Below are 21,055 nucleotides of genomic sequence, written 5' to 3'. Positions count from 1 at the left end.
GCGGGGAATCCAATTAGAGCACAGAGCTGGGGAAGGACCTAGGCTAGAATATACCCGATGGGAAACGAAATGATGGACGCAGCCATGTTACCATAGAGATCTAGCTGTTGCTAGACAGGCTAGGAGGTCTAATGACCTTAGAGTAGTCGGAGGGTCAGTGTCCCACCACGGCGGGAGGAGGGGGTGTAGGGGCTCAGACCCAGAGGGTTCAGGGGAGGGAGAGAGGCCCCTGGGTCACCTGCCTCAGGTTGGGATCCCGCAGGGCTTCGGGGACAGCAGGGATGAGAGCAGCTGGGAGAGTGTGGGGTTGGGGTGATCGCAGTGGGGCCTGTCAGGTAACAAGGGCTGTGGGAGACACGGGGTGGGGTCTGTCAGGCGGTGGGGTGACAAGGGCTGTGGAGGTTCCAGGGGTGGGGGATGATCACAGTGGGGGCCAGCAGACAGTGGGGCTGTGCTGTTATTTGCAGTATGCCTCCAGAGTCCCCTGTACCTGGAGCAGGAACAGGACAGGAGCAGAGTTGCCAGAACCCAGGCACAGCCTGGCTCCGCCAACCACTCTCTCCATTTGACCCCAGGCAGCACCTCCCGCCATAAGCCCTTGGGAGAAGTGGCAGCACCACAGTGTGGGACCTGGGACTGACCCTACAGCCAGTGGGGCTGGAGCGGGCCCTGCCCGATCGCTCCCCAAACACATCACAAAAACGTGCCCTCCCCTGGCTGCCAGTCTTACCACCTGCCCGCCACTTACGAACGCCCTGGGCTCAGTGTCCCTGTGGCAGTGCCTGTCTCTGCTGCTGCCGATTTTACATGGAAAGGGGCGTCTGCCTCTGAGCCAGTGACGGTCTGAGCCTCCTGCTAAACAGAGTCAGGCAGCTCGTCCTAGGCAGTGTGTGTGCCCAGTTTGTCACACCCCACCACCATATTATACATGGGGAAATTGAGGCACAAAACGAGGCAGGGACTTGCCCAAGCTCAGAATCAGGACAGAACCCAGCTCTCCTGACTCCCAGTTCCTGGCTCTACCCGCTAGAGCACGTAGCTTTTGCCTTTAGAAGGGAGGCAGCAGCACAGTTGAGCCTGAGATGCCAGGGGAGGCAAGGAACAGCTGCAGGAGAGCCACCCAGGGCCTGGATTAGGTGAGACCTACCCTGTCTTTTCCTTCTGCCCCATAGATGGTGCCCATGTGACTGCCTAGCTGGCTGGGTTGGCATGCCAGGCCCCAGAGCTGCCCTGGGGACTGAGACAGGTTGTATTACATAGAGTGGCCTAGATGCTCCACAGAGACATTCATGAGGATTGGGAGGTGGGGCATTCTCCTTCCTGATTGGCTGCCTGTGCAGTGGGGAGTGACCCCCAAATCCCTGATGCTCCAGCAGCCAAGTGCCTGCATCTCACAGGCTCAGGAGGGGGACCCTGCCCAGTGTTTGAGTGTCCCCAGCAGTGCAGAGAGGAGGAGATGCCCTGTGGTCCCCCTTGCACTCCCCCATGGCTCTGTTAGCTCCAGCCCTGGGGTGCGAAGCTGAATGGCTGGTGCCCCCTGGAGCAGGGGCAGTACCCTGGGTTGGAGGAGGGAGAGGCTCCAGGAGCTGTCAGGGTGGGATCCCCTGTGGCTGTTTGTCCTTTTGATTCACTCCCCATTTGAGACCTCTCAGCACAAGAGTCCCCTGCCAGGGTTAGTGGCTGCACTTTCTGCCTGGTGAGGTCCCCCCTTAGCCCCTCAGGCTCATCCCAGGGGGTCTCACCAATGTGACCCTGGGAGAGTGGACCCTCCCCCCCCCCCCCCGGAGGACCAGGGGAGCTGGCATTTTGGAGGAGTATAAATGAAAGTAACATCTGTTCCTCTCCTGGTAAAAATAGGCTGTGCTGCCCTGGGAGAGGGGCTGTGCCAAGGGCGGTGACACAAAGAGCGGGACAGACGGGGACTGAGCCCAGAACCAGCCCGCCCCAAGGAGCAGCCAGCAGGTGGGTGCAGCCCTAGCCAGCACCCCTATACCAGGGAGGGCCCAGAGGGGGGGAGGGGGGCATTGAATGAACCCCTCTGGTAGGGGGAGCTGGGTCGGGCTGGAGACACCACCTACCCTGGCTTATGGTACTCAGGGTGCAGAGAGGGTCCACTGCCCATTGCCCCGGCTCAGGATCCCCCAGAATCACCCCAACCCCCTTTCTTCTCTCAGGCACTGGGGGAGCCCCTGGAATCACCCCAACCCCCTTTCCTCTCTCAGGCACTGGGAGAGACCATCTGAATTAAAGGCAGCTCATGGGAGCCCAGGTCTGGAATAACAGGGGCTGCAGGTTGGGATTGAGGGGCACTGGCAGAGCAGGGGGGAGCCCTGGGCTGGACTAGCAGGGGGCAAGGGGGTGGGACTGAGGGGCACTGGAAGAACTGGGGGGAAACTGGGGCTGAGTAGCAGACAGAGGTGGGTCAGGATAGAGGAGCACCGGAAGAACTGGGGGAACTGGGTAGCAGGGAGCATTTGGGTGGGATTGGGGGGCACTGGCAGAACGGGAGGAGCCCAGGGCGGGGTAGCAGGGGGCAATGGGGCTGGATAGAGAGGCCCTGGCAGAGCTGGGGTGGAAGCCCATGGCTGCAGGCAGTTTACCATGAGGAGGGTGGCAGAGCCGTGGTTGGCAAATCCCCCATTCTCTGGGTCTGGCAGAGCGGTAAATGTCAGGGGTATATTTAGCTGCTGAGGAGGGGGGTCACCTGCCCCATCTCCAAGGTGCCCTCCCCCCACTGCAGGTTTGGGGCCTGAGTCAGAGGCCTGTTCCAGCCCCTGGAGATTGTTTAGGAGGGGATGGGGGGTGGGGCATCTTGCTTTAAAGGGCCAGCATTCAGCCTGGCCTCCTGTTCCACTTGAAAGAGTTGACAGCGCAGCCAGCCCAAAAGGGCTCTCTCCTTGGCTGCCTCCCCAGCTCTCTCAGGTTTAGGTAGGTTCTACAGTATTACTGCATAGTCATACCTCGCTGGTGTTCATTGCATGAACCAGGGGCTCCCGGCACCCCTCCATACCCCTCCACAAGGTCCCTGGGTGCAACCCTCCATTGCAGGGACACCCTGCAGCTCCCCCACACTGGGGGCTGTGTGTGCCCCCATTTCCTCTCCTCCCAGGTTTCCCCAATCTCTCCCCAACACCAGGGTGTCTGTGTACCCCCCATTCTCCCTCCCCCGCTCAGTCTCTCCCCCAGGCTGCATTCCCTTCCCCCCACCCCTGAGAAAAAGAACTGCATTGGAGCTGATGTAAGCTCCCTATTGCAGGCCCCACAATGCCATGGTATGGCCAGCAGAGGGTGAGCCGATGCCTCCTGCCCTCTCCCCCCCCCCCCCAAACTTGGCAATGATGGGGCTCAGGGGTGGGGGTAGACAGAGCGCTGGGGGGGATCTGGTAGGTCGGTTCCTAGGCAGACCAGTCAGGGGGTCTCTCGCAGCCCCTATCCAGGTCTCTGCTGCCCCCATCTGACCTACATGCCTCTTGTCTCCTTCCAGAGATGGAGGCACAGGAAGGCACCCCTCGCCCCAAGCCAGCAGCAGAGGTCCCCGGGGCCACGGCTAAGGAGACTGAAGGGGTGGCTGGGACTGGAGCCAAGGAGGTGGCTCGGGGTGGGGATGGGCTGGGGGAGAAGGGGAGAGCTGGTGATGCTGGGAGCGATGCTAAGGAGGGTGGTGAGGCTGGGGGAGCAGGGGATTCTGGGAGAGATGCTAAGGAGGGCGGTGAGGCCGGGGGAGCAGGGGATTCTGGGAGCGATGCTAAGGAGGGTGGTGAGACAGGGGGAGCAGGGGATTCTGGGAGAGATGCTAAGGAGGGAAATGAGGCCGGGGGAGCAGGGGATGCTGGGAGTGATGCCAAGGGGGATGGTGAGGCCGGGGCAGCAGGGGATTCTGGGAGTGATGCTAAGGGGGGCGGTGAGGCTGGGGGAGCAGGGGATTCTGGGAGCGATGCTAAGGGGGGCGGTGAGACAGGGGGAGCAGGGGATTCTGGGAGTGATGCTAAGGGGGGCGGTGAGACAGGGGGAGCAGGGGATTCTGGGGCTGGAGCACAGGAGAGGGAAGACAGAGGGCAGGGGGCTGGGGCAGAGGAAAGGGAGGCAGTAGGTGGGTCTGGGCCTGAGCCGCAGGATGGGGCTGGAGGGGCCGAGCCAGAGACGCAAGGGACTGAAGCCGAGGAGGCCAGCAGTGCCATGGCCAGAGAGGTGAGTGTCCCCCTGGGTCAGATGGGGTAATGGGAGGGAGGAGGGAAACCCCCACACACACACCTCCCCACAGGGCCAGCTTGCCCAGAAGGTGCTGCGGGTGCCCATGTGCCCTCCCTGATGCTGTGGGGGCACAAGCATGCCCAGGCCATTGCAGGGAGCGGCCCAGGGCTCGGGATGGGCTGCGGGACTCAGCCCCAGTGGTAACCCCCAGGGGAGGTGGGTTCAAATCTCACCTGGGGGGGGGGGGGCAGGGAGGCCATGCGGGGGAGGACAGGAGCTGGGGCCAGCAGCAGGGGTCTGGGATTTGGGAGGCAGGGGCCTGTTAAAGGGCTTTGTTCCCTCCCAGGGGCATGGTGGGAGCACCTCAGAGGAGTCGTTGTCCCCAGAGATGGGGGGCGAGGAGAAGGCGTGGGGTGAGCCTGCACCCAGCTCCCCCGACGAGGGGCTGGCCAGCCCCACAGGGGACGCTGCCTTTGGGAAGGAGACTGGGGCCCCCCAGCCGGGTAAGGCCAATTGAATCGGGGAATGAGGGTGGGGGAAGAATACAGGGAGAGGACACCCCCTCACCATGCCCCGCACAGCCCCCAGTCCCTCCTCCCACTCACACAGGGTCACCCCCCCCAGCACAGCCCCCCAATCTCAGATACCCAGTTGAGCTTGTGGTGACTGTTTTTAACATCAAAACTTCGTAAATTCCTTTCAGGAGGCACCTCCCAAGGCCGAGAAGCCACTCCAGGTGGCAGCGCCAGGTGAGAACACCCGCAGGGGTCCCCAATATCGGGATAAGGGACTCCTACCCCCAGCACAGTGCCCCCTAGTGCCAGGCAGGGAGGTGGAGGCATACAGCCAAGGATGAGGAGAGCCTGCCTCCCCCCTCCCCCGCCCACCACAACACACCACCCCCTCTCTTCCTGGCCCATTCTCTGATCCGCTTCCCACCTCTTCGCAGCACTGGAGGGACAGCCCACCAGGACAGTGCGCAGAGCCCTGCACCTGAAGGAGCTGCGCCCCCCAAGGAGAAGCCAAAGAGACCAGCGCTGGATCGGAGGGAGCTGACCCGACCCCGCCTGGCACCCAGGGCCCAGTCCCGCAAGGCCCTTGTGGAAAAATTTGGGGGGTGCGCAATCCCATATTAACCTCCCCCAGGGACTACGAATGAGCTGGCCTACACACGAGAGGGCGGAGCTTGGAGGAAAGGCCCTGGTCGGTCAACCAATGGAGAGTGCCCAGTGCCATTAAAGAGAAACACGCCAAGAGAGGGTGTAGGGAGGGGCACCTAGTCACCTGTGGAACTCACTGCCACTGGACATTAGGGGCAAAGTGCTCGGGGCAGCTCTTGTGGCACCAAGGGTACCATGGGGGTTAACCCCTTCAGCTCCTGACCCACGCAGGCTCAGGGGCTGGTGGGACAGGGAGGAACGGCCGAGGGATGCGGGAGGGAGGGGACCTGGCCAGTCACTGCCCTAGCTCTGGGGCTCTGCAGCAGAATGCACATTGTCCCTTCTCTCTGTGACACTGGCCCCTCCATCCCCCCTGCAGGGCAGCCAGCGGCCCTGCCCCCAACATCAAGAAGACTGGAGGTGCCAATGCCATCAAGAACATGCTGCTGGAGTGGTGTCGTGCCAAGACGCGTGGCTATGAGGTGAGAGGCTGGCAAGGGTGAGGTAGGTGCCTTCATGGGCGTGACTAGACCTGGCCCCGGCGGGAAAGATGGCAAGGGAAGGCAGCTGGGATAGCCCCTGGGAAGCATTGGGGTAGGTGGCTGGCCCAAGGGGTACAGCATCCCCAGGTAAGCAGCTCTGCCCCAAGGCCCTGGGTCACCAGTGCTGACTACAACATGGAGAGGAGGAAAAGCAGGAGACCGCCTGCTGCACCAGGCAGGCCGCTGCACCAGGCAGGCCTCTGCCACGCTGGACACAGCGCTGCCACCCATCCACTGTGGAGATGGCCAGAGAACATAGCTGCCAGCTTTCTGCCCCAGCCTCTCTTCCTAGTGCATGGGAGGGGTGGGCAGCCCACAGGATCGGGCACCCCCAGACCCTGCAGTGTCCGCAAAGAGACTAGGTGGGAAGCCCACCCAGTGCTAGTGGGGCTGACTGGCTCTCCCTCTCTGTGTCCCTACTCTACTGCCCGGCTGCCAGCATGTGGACATCCAGAACTTCTCCTCCAGCTGGAGTAGTGGCTTGGCCTTCTGTGCCCTCATCCACAAGTTCTTCCCTGATGCCTTCGACTACACAGCCCTCGACCCAGCCAACCGCAGGGAGAACTTTGCTCTGGCTTTTGCCACTGCTGAGTGAGTGCACCCTACACCTCACCCCCCCCCATGGCCAGGGTAGCCAGCCCCACCCAGGGAAGGGCCTCTGCCACCCATCTGACATGGGGCTTGGAGGCAGAGTAGGAATCTGCAGTTGCCCAGTAGGGGTGCTGTGACACCAGAGATGGGGAGGAGCCTGCACTGCCCAGCCCCACCCTCCCCAGCAGCGGGCGTTGGGTGTAGCACCCCACCCTATGTCAGCTGGTGTAGGAGGCCCTGCCGGGTACTGCATCCAATAATTGAGGCTGTTAGCTAATTAGCGGTACTCCCTCTGCAGCTTGGCCACCCTGTGGCTCCTCGTAGCTCTGCCCTCTCCCCTAACCAACTCCCTGAGGCCAGAGCACAATGACCCTGACAGTGTGGCCCCAGCCAAATGCAATCAGGGCAGGGCACGACCCTGCTGGGACGGGGCTGGAAGCAGCTCCAGGGATGCACCCTCCAGCCTGGACTGGACACTGAGCCCTTCCCTAGGGCACCAGCTCCGCGGTCCCTTCCCATCCCCTGTCACAACAGGCACATCCCGGGCCACTTCCTCTTTGCCCACTGGCATCAAACACTGCCTGGTTTGCAGAGGGGCCATGGCTCAGGGTATGGGGTCTTTGGCCAGAGAGGTCAGTGGGACAGCCATGCCCAGGGGACACACAGAGCAAACCAAGGGCGCCGAGCCGAGTGGCCGAGGGCAGCACTGCTGTGCTGACCCCTTGCCTCTTGCCCCACAGGCAGCATGCTGACTGCGCCCCACTGCTGGAGGTGGAGGACATGGTGCGCATGAGCTTCCCGGATTCCAAGTGTGTCTACACCTACATCCAGGAGTTGTACCGCAGCCTTGTGGACAAGGGGCTGGTGAAGACCAAGAAGAAATAGGTGGAGGGGGAAAGCAGCCGGCTGGGGAAACAAAGATAGCGCCCGGTGGCATGGGTGAGGAGGGGCTGCCCAGACATTCAGCCTGGCACAGGGGGGCATGGGTGAGGAACTGCAGGGGGTGCTACCCTCCCTCTCACTGCCCACATGGGAGCGAGGGGCTCCCCGGTGCCTGGACATCACCTCCCCTCAGAGGGGCAAATCAGGCTAGGTATGGGGGGGTGGGGTGCTGCGTCCACCCCAGCAGTCCAACCCCACCAGGACACCACTATGGGGTGTGTGTGTTCTTCCTGCAGGCCCATGCAGGATGGGGCACCTCCACCCCCGCTCCAGTCGGCCTAGCCCAGCCCCTGGCTGAGCTTGGAGCCTATGTCTGAACGCTCCATGGGGGCAGGGCAGAAGTGGGCATGGGTGGGGAGGGGGTTTCCTGCTCTGGAGAAAGACCTTGCCCCCCCCACCCCAGAGCATGATGGGGAGGAGCTATCCTCTCCCTCCCCCAACCTCCTGAATAAGAAGTGCAGGGGGCTCAGCACTGCCCCTGTGGTGGTCCCCTCCATGAGGCGGAGGGGGGGGGAGGGGAGGGAGAGAGAAGAGGGTCCAGCAGGGCAGGGCAGCTCCAGGGGCATCTTCTCTCCCGTGCCCAAGGTAGGGAAAGGGGCATGGGGTGGTTACAACAGATTCTTTCTAGTGGCCTCTTTTCAACAGAGCCCCCCCAAAGCCTGGTTCAGCCTTGTGTGCAATGATCAGCAGTGGAGCCCACTGCTCGGCAGACCTGCTACGGGCAGGATACCCGGGCCTGGCCCCTGCCCCCTCTCCCAGCCCCTGGAGTCCTTGGCTGAGGATGCCCCAGCTGGTGGGAGAGAGAGTGAGCTTCCAACAAGTGCCACCAACGCCTCACTGGGGTGTGTGGTAGCTGGTAGGGACCCCTCCAAGGCAGAGTTCCTGAAACAAGGCCCCCGTCAGGCAATCTCCTCGGGCATTCGACCGCCACAATACCTGCTCCCACTCTCCCAACAGGTCTGTCCTGGAGCTCTCCTCAAATGTGGCATCTCTTCCACTGGTAACCCTCCACAGCCATCTCCTGCCTGCCCCCTTCCCAGTGCTGCAGGAGCCCCCGGCTCAAGCGTGCACGAGAGACCCTGGCAGATCCAGTAAAGCAGAACTGCTCCAAGCTCAGGCAGACCCGGGCAGTTTCTTGTGGTTCGCTCGGGAAGGTCAAGGGCTCCATCAGCGTGGGCCACATTCCTTGGCCAGGGCGCGACAGCTGTGGCTGGGGCTGCAGCCCAGTCAGGAGCGATGCCCATCAGCAACAGGAAGTAACCTCTGCCCCCTGCCAACGCCAGATGAGCACATTTCACCATAGGGCTGGGGCCAGCGCCCCTCATGGATCCCAGCTGGCAGCAGGTGTCTGGAATGTGTCTTTGGCTGACCACAGTAGGGCTAGTTCTCCTGGCACTCCCAGGGTCCATTAGAACCAAGCGCCCCACACATAGGGCTACCCCCACAGGAGCTGCCTGGCTCCAAGTGACAGTGAACCAGGGCTGCCTTCCTGCTGGTGCCAGTGTGACACCCAGCTGGGTACCAATGATCTTCCAAGCTCTGAAGGGCCTTGTCCAAGTGCAGGCTTCTGCTCTGGGCCTTGGCTCAGCTCTGCCAAATCCCACAGCAGGTGCTCAGCAGAGGGCCTGGAAGTCTCATGCTTGTGCACAGACCCCTGCTCCCTTCCAGCCCATAACTACAGGCCCCATAGCTCTGTGCTGCCCTCTGGTGACAGAGTCTTGTTAGTGCTAGGTTGTGGATGGTCCAGACTGATGACAGCACCAACAGCAGCCACTTCTCCCAGCTCCAGGGCACAAGGCAGCAGCTGCTCAAGGGACATCAGAGATGGCCCTGGCCTCTGGAGGTGCAGGTCAGGGTGCTGAGGTGACCTGCATTTAGGACAAAGTGGAGGAGTGGACCGTACCAAGGGAGGAGAGAGAGGGGTAGGGTGTGATCACCCGCCTGTGGGATTTTTAATGGGCACAAGCAGCCAAAGACCTCAGTTTTATGTCCCCTGGGAATGCAACCCCCTCCGTGTGCTGTCTGGAGCGGCCCTATAGGATCACACACATGGCATTGGCAGCTCTCAGCTGGGCAACTCCATGGTCTGAACCTCAAGCCAGCTCATGGTAACTGGAGAGGGACGGGCTGGGGAAAGCTGACTAGGAACAGCACCCAGCTCCATGGGAACATGCTGGCCCAGGGAGCTGGGACAGGACTCAAAGCCCTTCCCCTCCAGTGCGGAGCGGAGATCAGAATGATTCATCCTCAGGGCATCTGCTCCAATCCCACCTCAAAGGGGGAGGGTGGAAGTGGCTGGGGCAGGAACAGCAGGAAAGAGGAAGAGTCTAGAGATAGTCCAAGGTCCCCAGAGATTGGCCCCACACCAGGTTGGGGCGGGAAAGGCAGCTGCCTGGGAAATCATCCAAGGGGGGGATCTGCACATGGGAGTGGAGGGATCACGGTCCATTTTTATTGACCAGAAAAAGGAAGTTATTTCACACACACAACCCCCCACCAACAAAGGGTCTATTTTAAAAAAACATTTCTCATCACACTATTCCAACCCAGAATCACCCTCCAGCCTGACACCCCCCCCCCCCCCCCCCACGCAGCCCCAGTCACCTGCCTAGCTGCAGGGCTCCTGGGGGGAATTCCTCCCCCCCCCCCCATCGCTCCCTGTCTGCATAGGCTGGGTGCGGGGAAGGCATTTGGGGCTGCTCTCCCCACCCTCCCCTCCAGTCTTTGCAGCTGAGGTTTTAAAGTGCCAGGCGACAAACCAAAATAAGATCAACAAAGGAAGTGGGGTTCGTGGCATAAAGCTCAGTGCCCAGGGAGCAGCCTTTGGCCCGGCCACTCCTGGCAGGCCTGGGGGCCACCCAGTGAAGACAGGGTGAGCAAAGGAGTCAATCAATGAAGGGAAGGGGAAAGCCCACGCACCCAACTTCAAAACCCCCTGGGGCTTCAGTGCCCCCTCACAGTTGAAGGGCTCCTACAAGTGACAACAGTGCTACCGTGAGGTGCTGGGTCCCCCCTTAGTCTGGGCAGAGGTGGGGCACATGCCCCAGAATTCCATGGGGTGCATCGCCATGACAGCATGCAATGGTGGGAGAGGCCATTTTGGCCCCACCCACCCACTAGATTTCACCCACTAAGTGCATAGGCACCACCCCTGCCTGGGACAGCGAGTCTTCCCCACCAGGAGTCAGCAGCAGGGTGCCAGAGCAGGAGCAGGGTCACTCGCAGGGCCGCTTCTCGCTGAATTTGCGGGTGTGATCCTCGGCGTTGCGCAGGAACCTCTTGTAGTCACGGGTGAACTCCTCGGCCAGGTCGGCGCGCAGCGGGTGGCCCGGCTCAGGCTCGTTCACCAGCGCAATCAGAGCCTGGATCACTGCACAGAGGGGCAGGGAGGGGGTGAGCATGGCATGGAGTGGGGCAGGGTGTGCCTGCTCCCACACACTGGCCCCGGCCCCCCAGACACCCCATACAGTAGCAGCCTCACCCACCCACGCTGCCTGCACCACCAACTGCCCCACAGGATACCAGCCTCACCCACCTGCACTGGTCCTGGCACATAAACTGCCCCAGCCCGCCATCCTCACTCACCCCTACAGCCACATCACTGCCACCCTTGTTGTAACCCCCCAGACTCCACAGGCCCAGCACTTCTGGGCACCACCCCCACTAGCTCCCTGGAGGCATGTACATGTGGCAGGGGGGCATGTACCTTGATCCGTCTTGGTGGCGGGTTTCCAGTTCTCAGCACTGATGATGGGCAGGCAGACCTGCCCCTTCTCGTCCACATTGGGGTGGTAGATTTTAGTTTTGAAGGTGACCTTGGGGGGCTTGAAGGGATACTCGGCTGGGAAGCTGATCTCGATTCGGAAAGCACCTTTGTTGTACGGAGGATTGTCCTGGTCATAGGGCAGGAGAGAGAGGGCAGAAAGCTACAGAGCCAGCAAACACTGATCCCTGGGAAGAACTGGGGGCTTGCCCCATCTGCCTTGGGCAGCACAGACCCTTCTGGGGCAAGCAGCCTGTGCTGAATCCCCGCCCCCACCCCTCTAATCTCCCAGTCCCCACACTCACCGGCACTAGGAGCCCTTTCCACAGGAGAACATTGGTGTCGTCCACCTCAATGTCCTTCAAGCAACGGGACCCAGACCTCTTCAAGTCATCCAGCTCCTGCAGTGGGAGAGAGCCGAGTCATCAGGGACCACACACCACCCCCACCTCAGAACTGCCCCCCAATTGGCCCAGCCTTCTGCTCCCTAAAATTGCCACCCCAAAAGGCCTCAGACTCCCACTTCCCCATCTGCCCCCATGTAGCAGCACAAATCAAACCACCAGTGGCACCAATTCAGATCTTTTTGAGGGGAAGGGAGGGGTGAATTCCAGTTCCTGACACACATACACACCAGGAACCTGGTCTAGTCCCCACTTGTCACCCCCTCCACTGGGTAAATTTATAAGTGCATTTGTATGACAAGGCTGCTTGTGATGGCAAGGACTGGGTTCAGCAGCCCTGGGGCTCAGTTCCAGTTTATGTCTTGTGTTCCCGATGCTCATGCTTCAGGATTTCAGCCACAGCCACCCACAGGAGTAAGGAAGGGATTTCCCATCTCTCAACATACTCTGGAAGAGTTTTTTTCTCTCCTTTGAAGCATCAGGGATGGCCACAGCTGGAGATGGGATATTGGGCGGTCAGGCATCTACCATTCTCTCTCAGAGGTGCTTGGCAGGCTGGATCCTGCTCACATGCTCAGGGTGTAACTCAGGGGTGGGAAACTTCCGGCCCGCAGCAAGTCTCCACACTGCAGGCCAGAAGCCCCGAGCCTCAGCACGCCCCTGCGGGGCTGGAACCGTGAGCTTGCCCCGCTGCAGGGGAGAGGATTGCCAGGCTCTTAGAAGTCCGGTCGGCTCTGCGCAACAACCGGAAGCATGCCCCTGTGGCCCCTAGGCACAGGGGTGATCAGGGAAGCTCCCCGTGCTGCCCACGTGCCCAGCACTGACTCCGCAGCTCCCATTGTCCAGGAACCACAGCCAACGGGAACCACTGCCTTTGGATGGAAGGGCAGCTGGGCCAAATCCGACTGGTACTGTGACCCTATGTGCCAGGTTGCAACGTCACTCACTGAAACGTGACCTGGCCACTCTCCCGTGAGGACAGAGGGACAACCGGGGCAAATCTGAGCACTGCTGAGACCCTGGCAGCCAAAGCGACGCTCCGGCAGCAGCTGTACTGATTTAGTATGGGACCACTGCTTAAAAGTGGTCGGCCATGGCACTCCCCGGCTCTGGGAAGTATGGAGCATTGAGCAAATGCAAACACCCTGGGGCGGTGTTCACCCATCCCGTAAAGGCCACACAACTGGGATGGCTGCGAGCCACCCTCTCTCGCCCATAGTCTCCCCACACCAGGGCTGCAGCAACCAAGAGCTGGACTGAGCTCTGCCCAGGCACATTTCTCAGAAACTCATTGAAGGGGGAGGGGGGGTGCGGGAGTCAAACTCACTTCCTGCTCCCAAAGGCAAACAAACAGAGCCTCCTGCTGCCAGCAACCCAGCTGCTCACCTCCCCCTAGTGGGGCATCCCAACTCCCAGGGACTGGAGGGAGCCTTGGGTTACCCAGTCCCCCCACCTCACCCTACTCTAGGGTTACCCTCCCCATGCCCCTGAGAAACATCACTCCAGAGAAGAGAGTCCACTCCCTCAGCTCAGCCTGCACCCCCTGAGGCTCCCCATTCATCCTCACCCTGCGCTTTTGGTTTCCAAGAAACCAGCCAGGGACTTTCCGAGGCAGCAGCCATAGAAAGTGAAAGCACCTGCCTTGTCCTGACACTTACTTTTAGACATGCCTCCTTAAACTAAATGCCTCCTTTCCTCCTGCTTCATCCCCACTTCGACCTGAACCACCCCGCCCTCCCCTCCCCCACAGCTCCCCCTCCATGGCAATCTGGCCTGGATCCTTTATAAAGCTGGCACCACCAGGGTCAGCATGGTGCATTTGTCCGAAGTTGGCCAGGACACAAAGGGTGAACTTCTGTGTCAGCCCCCATCACCTCGCCCTAAGGGGGTCCAGAGCCCTACTTTTTTCTGTAGGTCACTCCAGCCACCCCACCCCCACCAGCGTGATTTTGATACATTACGAGTCATTTTTTTCAATCTGGGTTTTATTCCCGTCTGGTCATGGGGTTGGGCAGCCAGATGCTGATCAGAGCTGGAGACAACCGCCCAACCCCCTTGCACAGGGGTCACAGCTTCACCTTTGATCCGGCTCCAGGCACATGACAAGCAAAGGGCAGGGGCAGGTGTGACGGGATGGGGGGGTGGAGGGAGAGACACAGGAAGGGGTTAACCTCATTGCAGGGGCCTTTGGAGCCGCAATGGGACCGGGAGCCACAACAGAGACCTGGGGTGGGTCCAGCACCCCCCTGGCTAGCCAAGGGCACCCAAACAAAAGTGAAAGTAATGCAAAGCTCCCACCGCAGCCTTACCTTGTGTCCCACAACCACCCCGCACCCGGCCTCTCCCCAGCCCCCCAACTCACCCGGCCCGGTCCCGCCATCATCCTCAGCCCCCCCGCACTCCCCGCCCCGCCCCCCGGGCCGGTGCCATCAGCCCGCGGGGGGCTGCGAGGGCCAGAGACCCGGCCCGGCCACCGCACCTTGCCCACTCTCCTGCTCGCCGCCATCTTCCCAGCCTGAGCCCAGCCCGGCCGGCTCAGCGCGGAGCAGCGACTCTGCGGGGTGGTGGCGAGAGAGGAGCCGCCCCCGCGGCCGCGCACCACCGCCCTCCCCCTTCCCGCCCCCCGACCAGGGCGAGGGGCGGGGCCAGAACGCTCCCTCTCCCCCGCCTCCTCAGGGATCACAGAGATAGGGTGTGGAGGGGCTAGAACTCCCCCACAAGGATCATAGAGAGGGGCTGGGGGCTAGAGTGCCCCCAGGCCTTCTCCGTAGGGCTGCCAACGTTCCAGTGTCACGAAACCGAACACTCTAGCCCCGCCCCTTCCCTGCCCTCCGCTCATTACATTCCCCTCCCTCCCTTTCACTGGTTGGGGTGCGGGAGGGGGTGAGGGCTCCGGCTGGGGGGGCCGGCTCTGGGGTGGGGCCAGAAATGAGGGGTTCAGGGTGCAGGAGGGGCTCCAGGCTGGGGCAGGGAGTTGAGATGCGGGAGGGGGTCTGGGCTCTGGGGTGGAGCTGGAGATGAGGGGTGCAAGAGGGGGCTCCCAGCTGGGGGGTGGCGCCTAGGGATTCAGAGTGCAGGAGGGGTTGAGGCAGGGGTTGGGGTGCAGGAGGGGATACAGGCTGTGGGTGTGGGCTCTGGGATGGAGCCAGGGATGAGGGGTTTGGGGTGCAGGAGGGAGCTCCAGGCTGTGGGGTGGGGCTGAGGGATTCAGAGTGCGGGAGGGGGCTGCAGGTTGAGGCAGGGGGTTGGGATGCAGGAGGGGATACAGGATTCAGGCGGGATCTGGGATGGGGCTAGGGATGAGGGGTTTGGGGTGCAGGAGTGTGCTCCAGGTTTGAGGGAGGGCTCAGAGTTGGGGCAGGGGGTTGGGGCACGGGCTTACCTTGAGCAGCTCTCGGTCAATGGTGCAGCAGGAGGGGGGCTAAGGCAGGCTGCCTGCCTGTCCTGGCACCGTGCTGCATGCGCCCTGGAAGCAGCCACCAGGGCCGGGTCCTAGGTGGGGAGAGGGGGCAGGAGGCTCCATGCACTGCTCTTGCCCACAGAAACCGTCTTCCCCAGCTCCCATTGGCTGGTTCCTGGCCAATGGGAGTTCAGAGCTGGTGCTTGGGGCAGGGGCAGTGGATGGAGCCCCGTGACCCCCGCACCTAGGACCCAGACCTCCTGGCCACTTCTGGGCACAGCATGGTGCCAGCCAGGACAGGTAGGGACTAGTCTGCCTCAGTGCCACAGCTCCACCGACCAGACTTTTAACGGCCCGGTTGGTGGTGCTTACCAGGGCCGCCAGGGTCCCTTTTTGACTGGGTGTTCTAGTCAAAAACCGGACACCTGGTCACCCTAGTTTCACTGGGAGTCTCTCGGAATCATGCTCAATCTCCCAGAGGCTACTGAAGCCAAACCAGGAGATTTTAGGCCACTAATGGTCTGGCAACTCAGTGGGGCTAAAGCAGGCTCCCTGCCTGCTCTGGCCCTGCGCTGTTCCTGGAAGCAACTGGCACATCCCTGTGGCCCCGGGGAGGGGCAGGGGGTCTCCACACACTGCCCCCCCCCCCGAGCACCGACTCCGCAGCTCCCACTGGGGCCTTTAGGAGCTACCAGAATAGAAATAATGTACAACGGTGGAAAGTGAAGCCAAGAAGAAATGGGCTGTGTAGCAGAGGTTAGCTGGGGAGCCAGCAAGTGAAGGAGTTTATTGTAAGACATGTTGGTGGTGTAAGGATAAGGCCTTTGTCTGCAGCCATATTGTAAGGCCTAAAGCCTAAGGCCTTTGTCTGCAACCAGATTAAAAGAGCATCCAAGCAGCAGCCATTAGCTGAGAAGCAGAAAGTCACATCCTCACATTTCATCTAAATTACATTAAAACAATGTAATATCAGGCTTTTAAGAAGGAGACCCTGTCCTAATGGCCCCCACTATCACCAGGTAAAGAAACAGATCTTAAGATGGTTAACGAAAACTTAGTTTGATATCATTCTGTCTGTCAACAAATCACTTACAAATAGTTATGGTTGTGAAATCCTCATTTTTTTATTGTTTTGTCATTATGGTCCTCACTTGCCTATTGTTTATCTGTATGAAGAACAGGAGTACTTGTGGCACCTTAGAGACTAACAAATTTATTAGAGTGTAAGCTTTCGTGGTCTACAGCCCACTTCATCAGATGCATAGCATGGAACATATAGTAAGAAGATATATATATATATATACATACAGAGAAGGTGGAAGTTGCCATACAAACTGTAAGAGGCTAATTAATTAAGATGAGCTATTATCAGCAGGAGAAAAAGACTTTTGTAGTGATAATCAAGATGGCCCATTTAGACAGTTGACAAGAAGGTGCGAGGATACTTAACTTAGGGAAATAGATTCAATAACTGTAATGACCCAGCCACTCCCAGTCTATATTTAAACCCAAGTTAATGGTATCTAGTTTGCACATACTAACCCACAGAATCCTTCCTACCAACACTACAAAAAGAAGGATTCTGCGTGGACTCCTCCCGAAGGTCGAAACAACAGACTGGACTTCTACATAGATTGCTCCCGTCGACGTGCATGGGCTGAAATTGTGGAAAAGCAGCATCACTTGCCCCATAATCGCAGCTGTGCTGAACAGAACGCCATCAACGTCTCAGGAACAACTCTGACATCATAATCAAAAAGGCTAACAAAGGAGGTGCTGTCATCATCATGAATAAGTTGGAATATGAACAAGAGGCTGCTAGACAGCTCTTGAAGGGTATGTCTACACTACGAAATTAGGTTGAATTTATAGAAGTCGATTTTTTAGAAATCGCTTTTATATATCGATTGTGTGTGTCCCCACACAAAATGCTCTAAGTGTATTAAGTGCATTAACCCAGTGGAGTGCTTCCACAGTACCGAGGCTAGCATCGACTTCCGGAGCGTTGCACTGTGGGTAGCTATCCCACAGTTCCCACAGTCTCCGCTGCCCATTGGAATTCTGGGTTGAGATCCCAATGCCTAATGGGGCAAAAATATTGTTGCGGGTGGCTCTGAGTACATGTCGTCAGGCCCCCACTCCGTGAAAGCAATGGCAGACAATCGTTTCGCACCCTTTTTCCTGGGTTACCTGTGCAGACAACATACCACGGCAAGCAAGGAGCCTGCTCAGCTCACTGTCACCGTATGTCTCCTGGGTGCTGGCAGACGCAGTACTGCATTGCTACACAGCAGCAGCTCATTGCCTTGTGACAGCGGACGGTGCAATAGGACTGATAACCATCATCATCATGTCCAAGGTGCTCATGGCCGCCTCAGTAAGGTCAGTCAGGAGTGCCTGGGGAGACATGGGCGCAGGGATTGAAATAGGAGTGACTCGAGCAGGTCATTCTTTTTAGTCCTGCCGGCAGTCGTATTGCACCGTCTTCTGGTGAACAGCCAGGAGATGAGGATGGCTAGCAGTCCTACTGCACCGTTTGCTGTCAGCCAAAGATGTAAAAGACAGATGGAGTGGATCAAAACAAGAAATAGACCAGATTTGTTTTATGTTCATTTGCTCCCCCCTCCCTCCCTCCATGAAATCAACGGCCGACAGTCATTTCGGTGAGGTCTGTCAGGGGCACCTTGAAAATTTTAATGGAGATTCAGTCCTGCCTGGAATAGTGGCGGGAGGGATAGCTCCGTGAGTTGAGCATTGGCCTGCTAAACCCAGAGTTTTGAGTTCAGTCCTTGGGGGGGGCCATTCTGTGTGACAGTTGTTTCTGTTTTTCCTTGATGTAAAGTCACCCCCTTATTTTAATTCCCTGTAAGCCATGTCGTCAGTCATCCCTCTCTCCGTCAGAGCAATGGCAGACAATCGTTCAGCGCCTTTTTTCCATGCAGACGCCATACCACGGCAAGCATGGAGCCCGCTCAGATCACTTTGGCAGTTAGGAGCACATTAAACACCACGCACATTATCCAGCAGTATATGCAGCACCAGAACCTGCCAAAGCGAAACCGGGCGAGTAGGCAACATCAGCACAGTGACAAGAGTGTTGAGGACATGGACACAGACTTCTCTCAAAGCACGGGCCCTGGCAATGTGGGCATCATGGTGCTAATGGGGCAATTTCATGTGGTGGAATGCCAATTCTGGGCCTGGAAAACAAGCACATAGTGGTGGGACTACATAGTGTTGCAGGTCTGGGACGATTCCCAGTGGCTGCGAAACTTTCGCATGCGTAAGGGCACTTTCATGGAACTTTGTCACTTGCTTTCCCCTACCCTGAATCACAAGAATACCAAGATGAGAGCAGCCCTCACAGTTGAGAAGCGAGTGGCAATAGCCCTGTGGAAGTTTGCAATGCCAGACAGCTACCGGTCAGTCGGGAATCAATTTGGAGTGGGCAAAACTATTGTGGGGGCTGCTGTGATGCAAGTAGCCAACACAATCAAAGATCTGCTGATATCAAGGGTAGTGACTCTGGGAAATGTGCAGGTCATAGTGGATGGCTTTGCTGCAATGGGATTCCCTAACTGTGGTGGGGCCAAAGATGGAACCCATATCCCTATCTTGGCACCGGAGCACCAAGCTGGCGAGTACATAAACTGCCTGGTGTACTTTTCAATAGTGCTGCAAGCACTGGTGGATCACAAGGGACGTTTCACCAACATCAACGTGGGATGGCCGGGAAAGGTACATGATGCTCGCATCTTCAGGAACTCTGGTCTGTTTCAAAAGCTGCAGGAAGTGACTTTATTCCCAGACCAGAAAATAACCATTGGGGATGTTGAAATGCCTATAGTTATCCTTGGGGATGCAGCCTACCCCTTAATGCCATGGCTCATGAAGCCATACACAGGCACCCTGGACAGTAGTAAGGAGCCGTTCAACTACAGGCTGAGCAAGTGCAGAATGGTGGTAGAATGTGCATTTGGACATTTAAAAGCGCGCTGGCGCAGTTTACTCTCTCACTTAGACCTCAGCGAAACCAATATTCCCATTGTTATTACTGTTTGTTGTGCACTCCACAATATTTGTGAGAGTAAGGGGGAGACGTTTATGGTGGGGTGGGAGGTTGAAGCAAATCGCCTGGCTGCTGGTTACACACAGCCAGACACCAGGGCGGTTACAAGAGGACAGGAGGGTGCGGTGCGCATCAGAGAAACTTTGAAAACCAGTTTCATAACTGGCCAGGCTATGGTGTGAAAGTTCTGTTTGTTTCTCCTTGATGAAACCCCCCGCCCCTTGGTTCACTCTACTTCCCTGTAAACTAACTACCCTCCCCTCCCCACTTCGATCACCACTTGCAGAGGCAATAAAGTCATTGTTGCTTTACATTCATGCATTCTTTATTAATTCATCACACAAATAGGGGGATAACTGCCAAGGTAGCCTGGGAGGGGTGGTGGAGGAGGGAAGCACCGGGTGGTTGGTGGAGGAGGGAAGGACAAGGCCACACAGCACTTTAAAACTTTAAAAATTATTGAATGCCAGCCTTCTGTTGCTTGGGCAATCCTCTGGGGTGGAGTGGCTGGAGGCCCCCTCACTGCATTCTTGGGTGTCTGGTTGAGGAGGCTATGGAACTTGGGGAGGAGGATGGTTGGTTACACAGGGGCTGTAGCGGCGGTTTATGCTCCAGCTGCCTTTCCTCAGCTCAACCATATGCTGGAGCAAATTAGTTTGATCCTCCAGCAGCCTCAGCATTGAATCCTGCCTCCTCTCATCACGCTGCTGACACCTTTCAGCTTCAGCCCTCTCTTCAGCCCGCCACCTCTCCTCGCGTTTATTTTGTGCTTTCCTGCACTCTGACATTGTCTGCCTCCACGCATTCGTCTGTGCTCTGTCAGTGTGGGAGTACAGCATGAGCTCAGAGAACATTTCATCGCAAGTGCATTTTTTTCGCCTTCTAATCTTCGCTAGCCTCTGGGAAGGAGAAGATCCTGTGATCCTTGAAACACATGCAGCTGGTGGAGAAAAAAAATGCGACAGTGGTATTTAAAAAGACACATTTTATAGAACAATGGGTACACTCTTTCACGGTAAACCTTGCTGTTAACATTACATACATAGCACATGTGCTTTCATTACAAGGTCGCAATTTGCCTCCCCCACCGCTTGGCTAATCCCTTCCCCCTCCCTCCTCTCCCCACCGCGTGGCTAACAGCAGGAACATTTCTGTTCAGCCACAGGCAAACAGCCCAGCAGAAACTTGTGGCGAATGGGGGAAGTCCCAGATGACTGGAAAAAGGCTAATGTAGTGCCAATCTTTAAAAAAGGGAAGAAGGAGGATCCTGGGAACTACAGGCCAGTCAGCCTCACCTCAGTCCCTGGAAAAATCATGGAGCAGGTCCTCAAGGAATCAATCCTGATGCACCTACATGAGAGGAAAGTGATCAGGAACAGTCAGCATGGATTCACCAAGGGAAGGTCATGCCTGACTAATCTAATCGCCTTCTATGATGAGATTACTGGTCCTGTGGATGAAGGGAAAGCAGTGGATGTATTGTTTCTTGACTTTAGCAAAGCTTTGACACGGTCTCCCACAGTATTCTTGTCAGCAAGTTAAAGAAGTATGGGCTGGATGAATGCACTATAAGGTGGGTAGAAAGTTGGCTAGATTGTCGGGCTCAACGGGTAGTGATCAATGGCTCCATGTCTAGTTGGCAGCCGGTGTCAAGTGGAGTGCCCCAGGGGTCGGTCCTGGGGCCGGTTTTGTTCAATATCTTCATAAATGATCTGGAGGATGGTGTGGATTGCACTCTCAGCAAATTTGCGGATGATACTAAACTGGGAGGAGTGGTAGATACGCTGGAGAGCAGGGATAGGATACAGAGGAACCTAGACAAATTGGAGGATTGGGCCAAAAGAAATCTGATGAGGTTCAATAAGGATAAGTGCAGGGTCCTGCACTTAGGACGGAAGAACCCATGCACAGCTACAGACTAGGGACTGAATGGCTAGGCAGCAGTTCTGCGGAAAAGGACCTAGGGGTGACAGTGGACGAGAAGCTGGATATG

The 21,055-nt window shown here is 58.1% G+C and overlaps 2 protein-coding genes across 5 annotated transcripts; one reads left to right on the top strand and one right to left on the bottom strand.

The window, feature by feature from the left end:
• The first annotated feature begins 1 nt into the window (after position 1).
• SMTNL1 (smoothelin like 1) lies at positions 2-8,537 on the top strand. 4 transcript variants are annotated; one of them, XR_012668812.1, is made up of 11 exons: positions 4-1,136; positions 1,858-1,962; positions 2,862-2,928; positions 3,485-4,188; positions 4,538-4,694; positions 4,895-4,940; positions 5,141-5,308; positions 5,731-5,833; positions 6,333-6,484; positions 7,225-7,423; positions 8,384-8,537. XR_012668812.1 is itself a non-coding variant. In XM_048852300.2 (10 exons), exons 3-9 carry the CDS (start codon positions 3,487-3,489, stop codon positions 7,367-7,369), a joined length of 1,473 nt encoding a protein of 490 aa, XP_048708257.2. In that variant the 5' UTR covers positions 2-1,136; positions 1,858-1,962; positions 3,485-3,486; the 3' UTR covers positions 8,384-8,537. The 4 variants fall into 4 exon arrangements, 1 of the variants encoding a protein (XP_048708257.2); XM_048852300.2 differs by lacking the exon at positions 2,862-2,928 and having other exon boundaries at positions 2-1,136; positions 7,225-7,369; XR_012668810.1 differs by lacking the exon at positions 2,862-2,928 and having other exon boundaries at positions 5-1,136.
• A 1,383-nt stretch (positions 8,538-9,920) lies between these two features.
• On the bottom strand, positions 9,921-14,222 carry UBE2L6 (ubiquitin conjugating enzyme E2 L6). The gene is made up of 4 exons (XM_048852305.2): positions 14,073-14,222; positions 11,495-11,590; positions 11,133-11,319; positions 9,921-10,796 (listed from the first exon to the last, which is right to left on the bottom strand). The coding sequence occupies exons 1-4, from the start codon at positions 14,097-14,099 to the stop codon at positions 10,642-10,644; spliced, it is 465 nt and encodes a 154-aa protein (XP_048708262.1). The 5' UTR covers positions 14,100-14,222; the 3' UTR covers positions 9,921-10,641.
• Between the last annotated feature and the right edge of the window lie 6,833 nt (positions 14,223-21,055).

This window comes from Caretta caretta, chromosome 6, assembly GCF_965140235.1.
Source record: "Caretta caretta isolate rCarCar2 chromosome 6, rCarCar1.hap1, whole genome shotgun sequence".
Lineage (NCBI taxonomy): Eukaryota > Metazoa > Chordata > Testudines > Cheloniidae > Caretta > Caretta caretta.
This window is presented reverse-complemented; position numbering and strand designations above follow the sequence as displayed.

What these genes read in the sequence shown, in the direction of transcription:
- SMTNL1 (XM_048852300.2), top strand. Translation starts at nt 3,487, where the DNA reads ATGGAGGCACAGGAAGGCACCCCTCGCCCCAAGCCAGCAGCAGAGGTC. An exon ending in GCAGTGCCATGGCCAGAGAG is followed by an intron (nt 4,189 to 4,537) that starts GTGAGTGTCCCC and finishes GTTCCCTCCCAG; the next exon opens with GGGCATGGTGGGAGCACCTC. An exon ending in CCAAGACGCGTGGCTATGAG is followed by an intron (nt 5,834 to 6,332) that starts GTGAGAGGCTGG and finishes CCCGGCTGCCAG; the next exon opens with CATGTGGACATCCAGAACTT.
- UBE2L6 (XM_048852305.2), bottom strand. Translation starts at nt 14,099, where the DNA reads ATGGCGGCGAGCAGGAGAGTGGGCAAG. An exon ending in GGAAAGGGCTCCTAGTGCCG is followed by an intron (nt 11,320 to 11,494) that starts GTGAGTGTGGGG and finishes CCCTATGACCAG; the next exon opens with GACAATCCTCCGTACAACAA. An exon ending in CGCCACCAAGACGGATCAAG is followed by an intron (nt 10,797 to 11,132) that starts GTACATGCCCCC and finishes CCCTCTGTGCAG; the next exon opens with TGATCCAGGCTCTGATTGCG.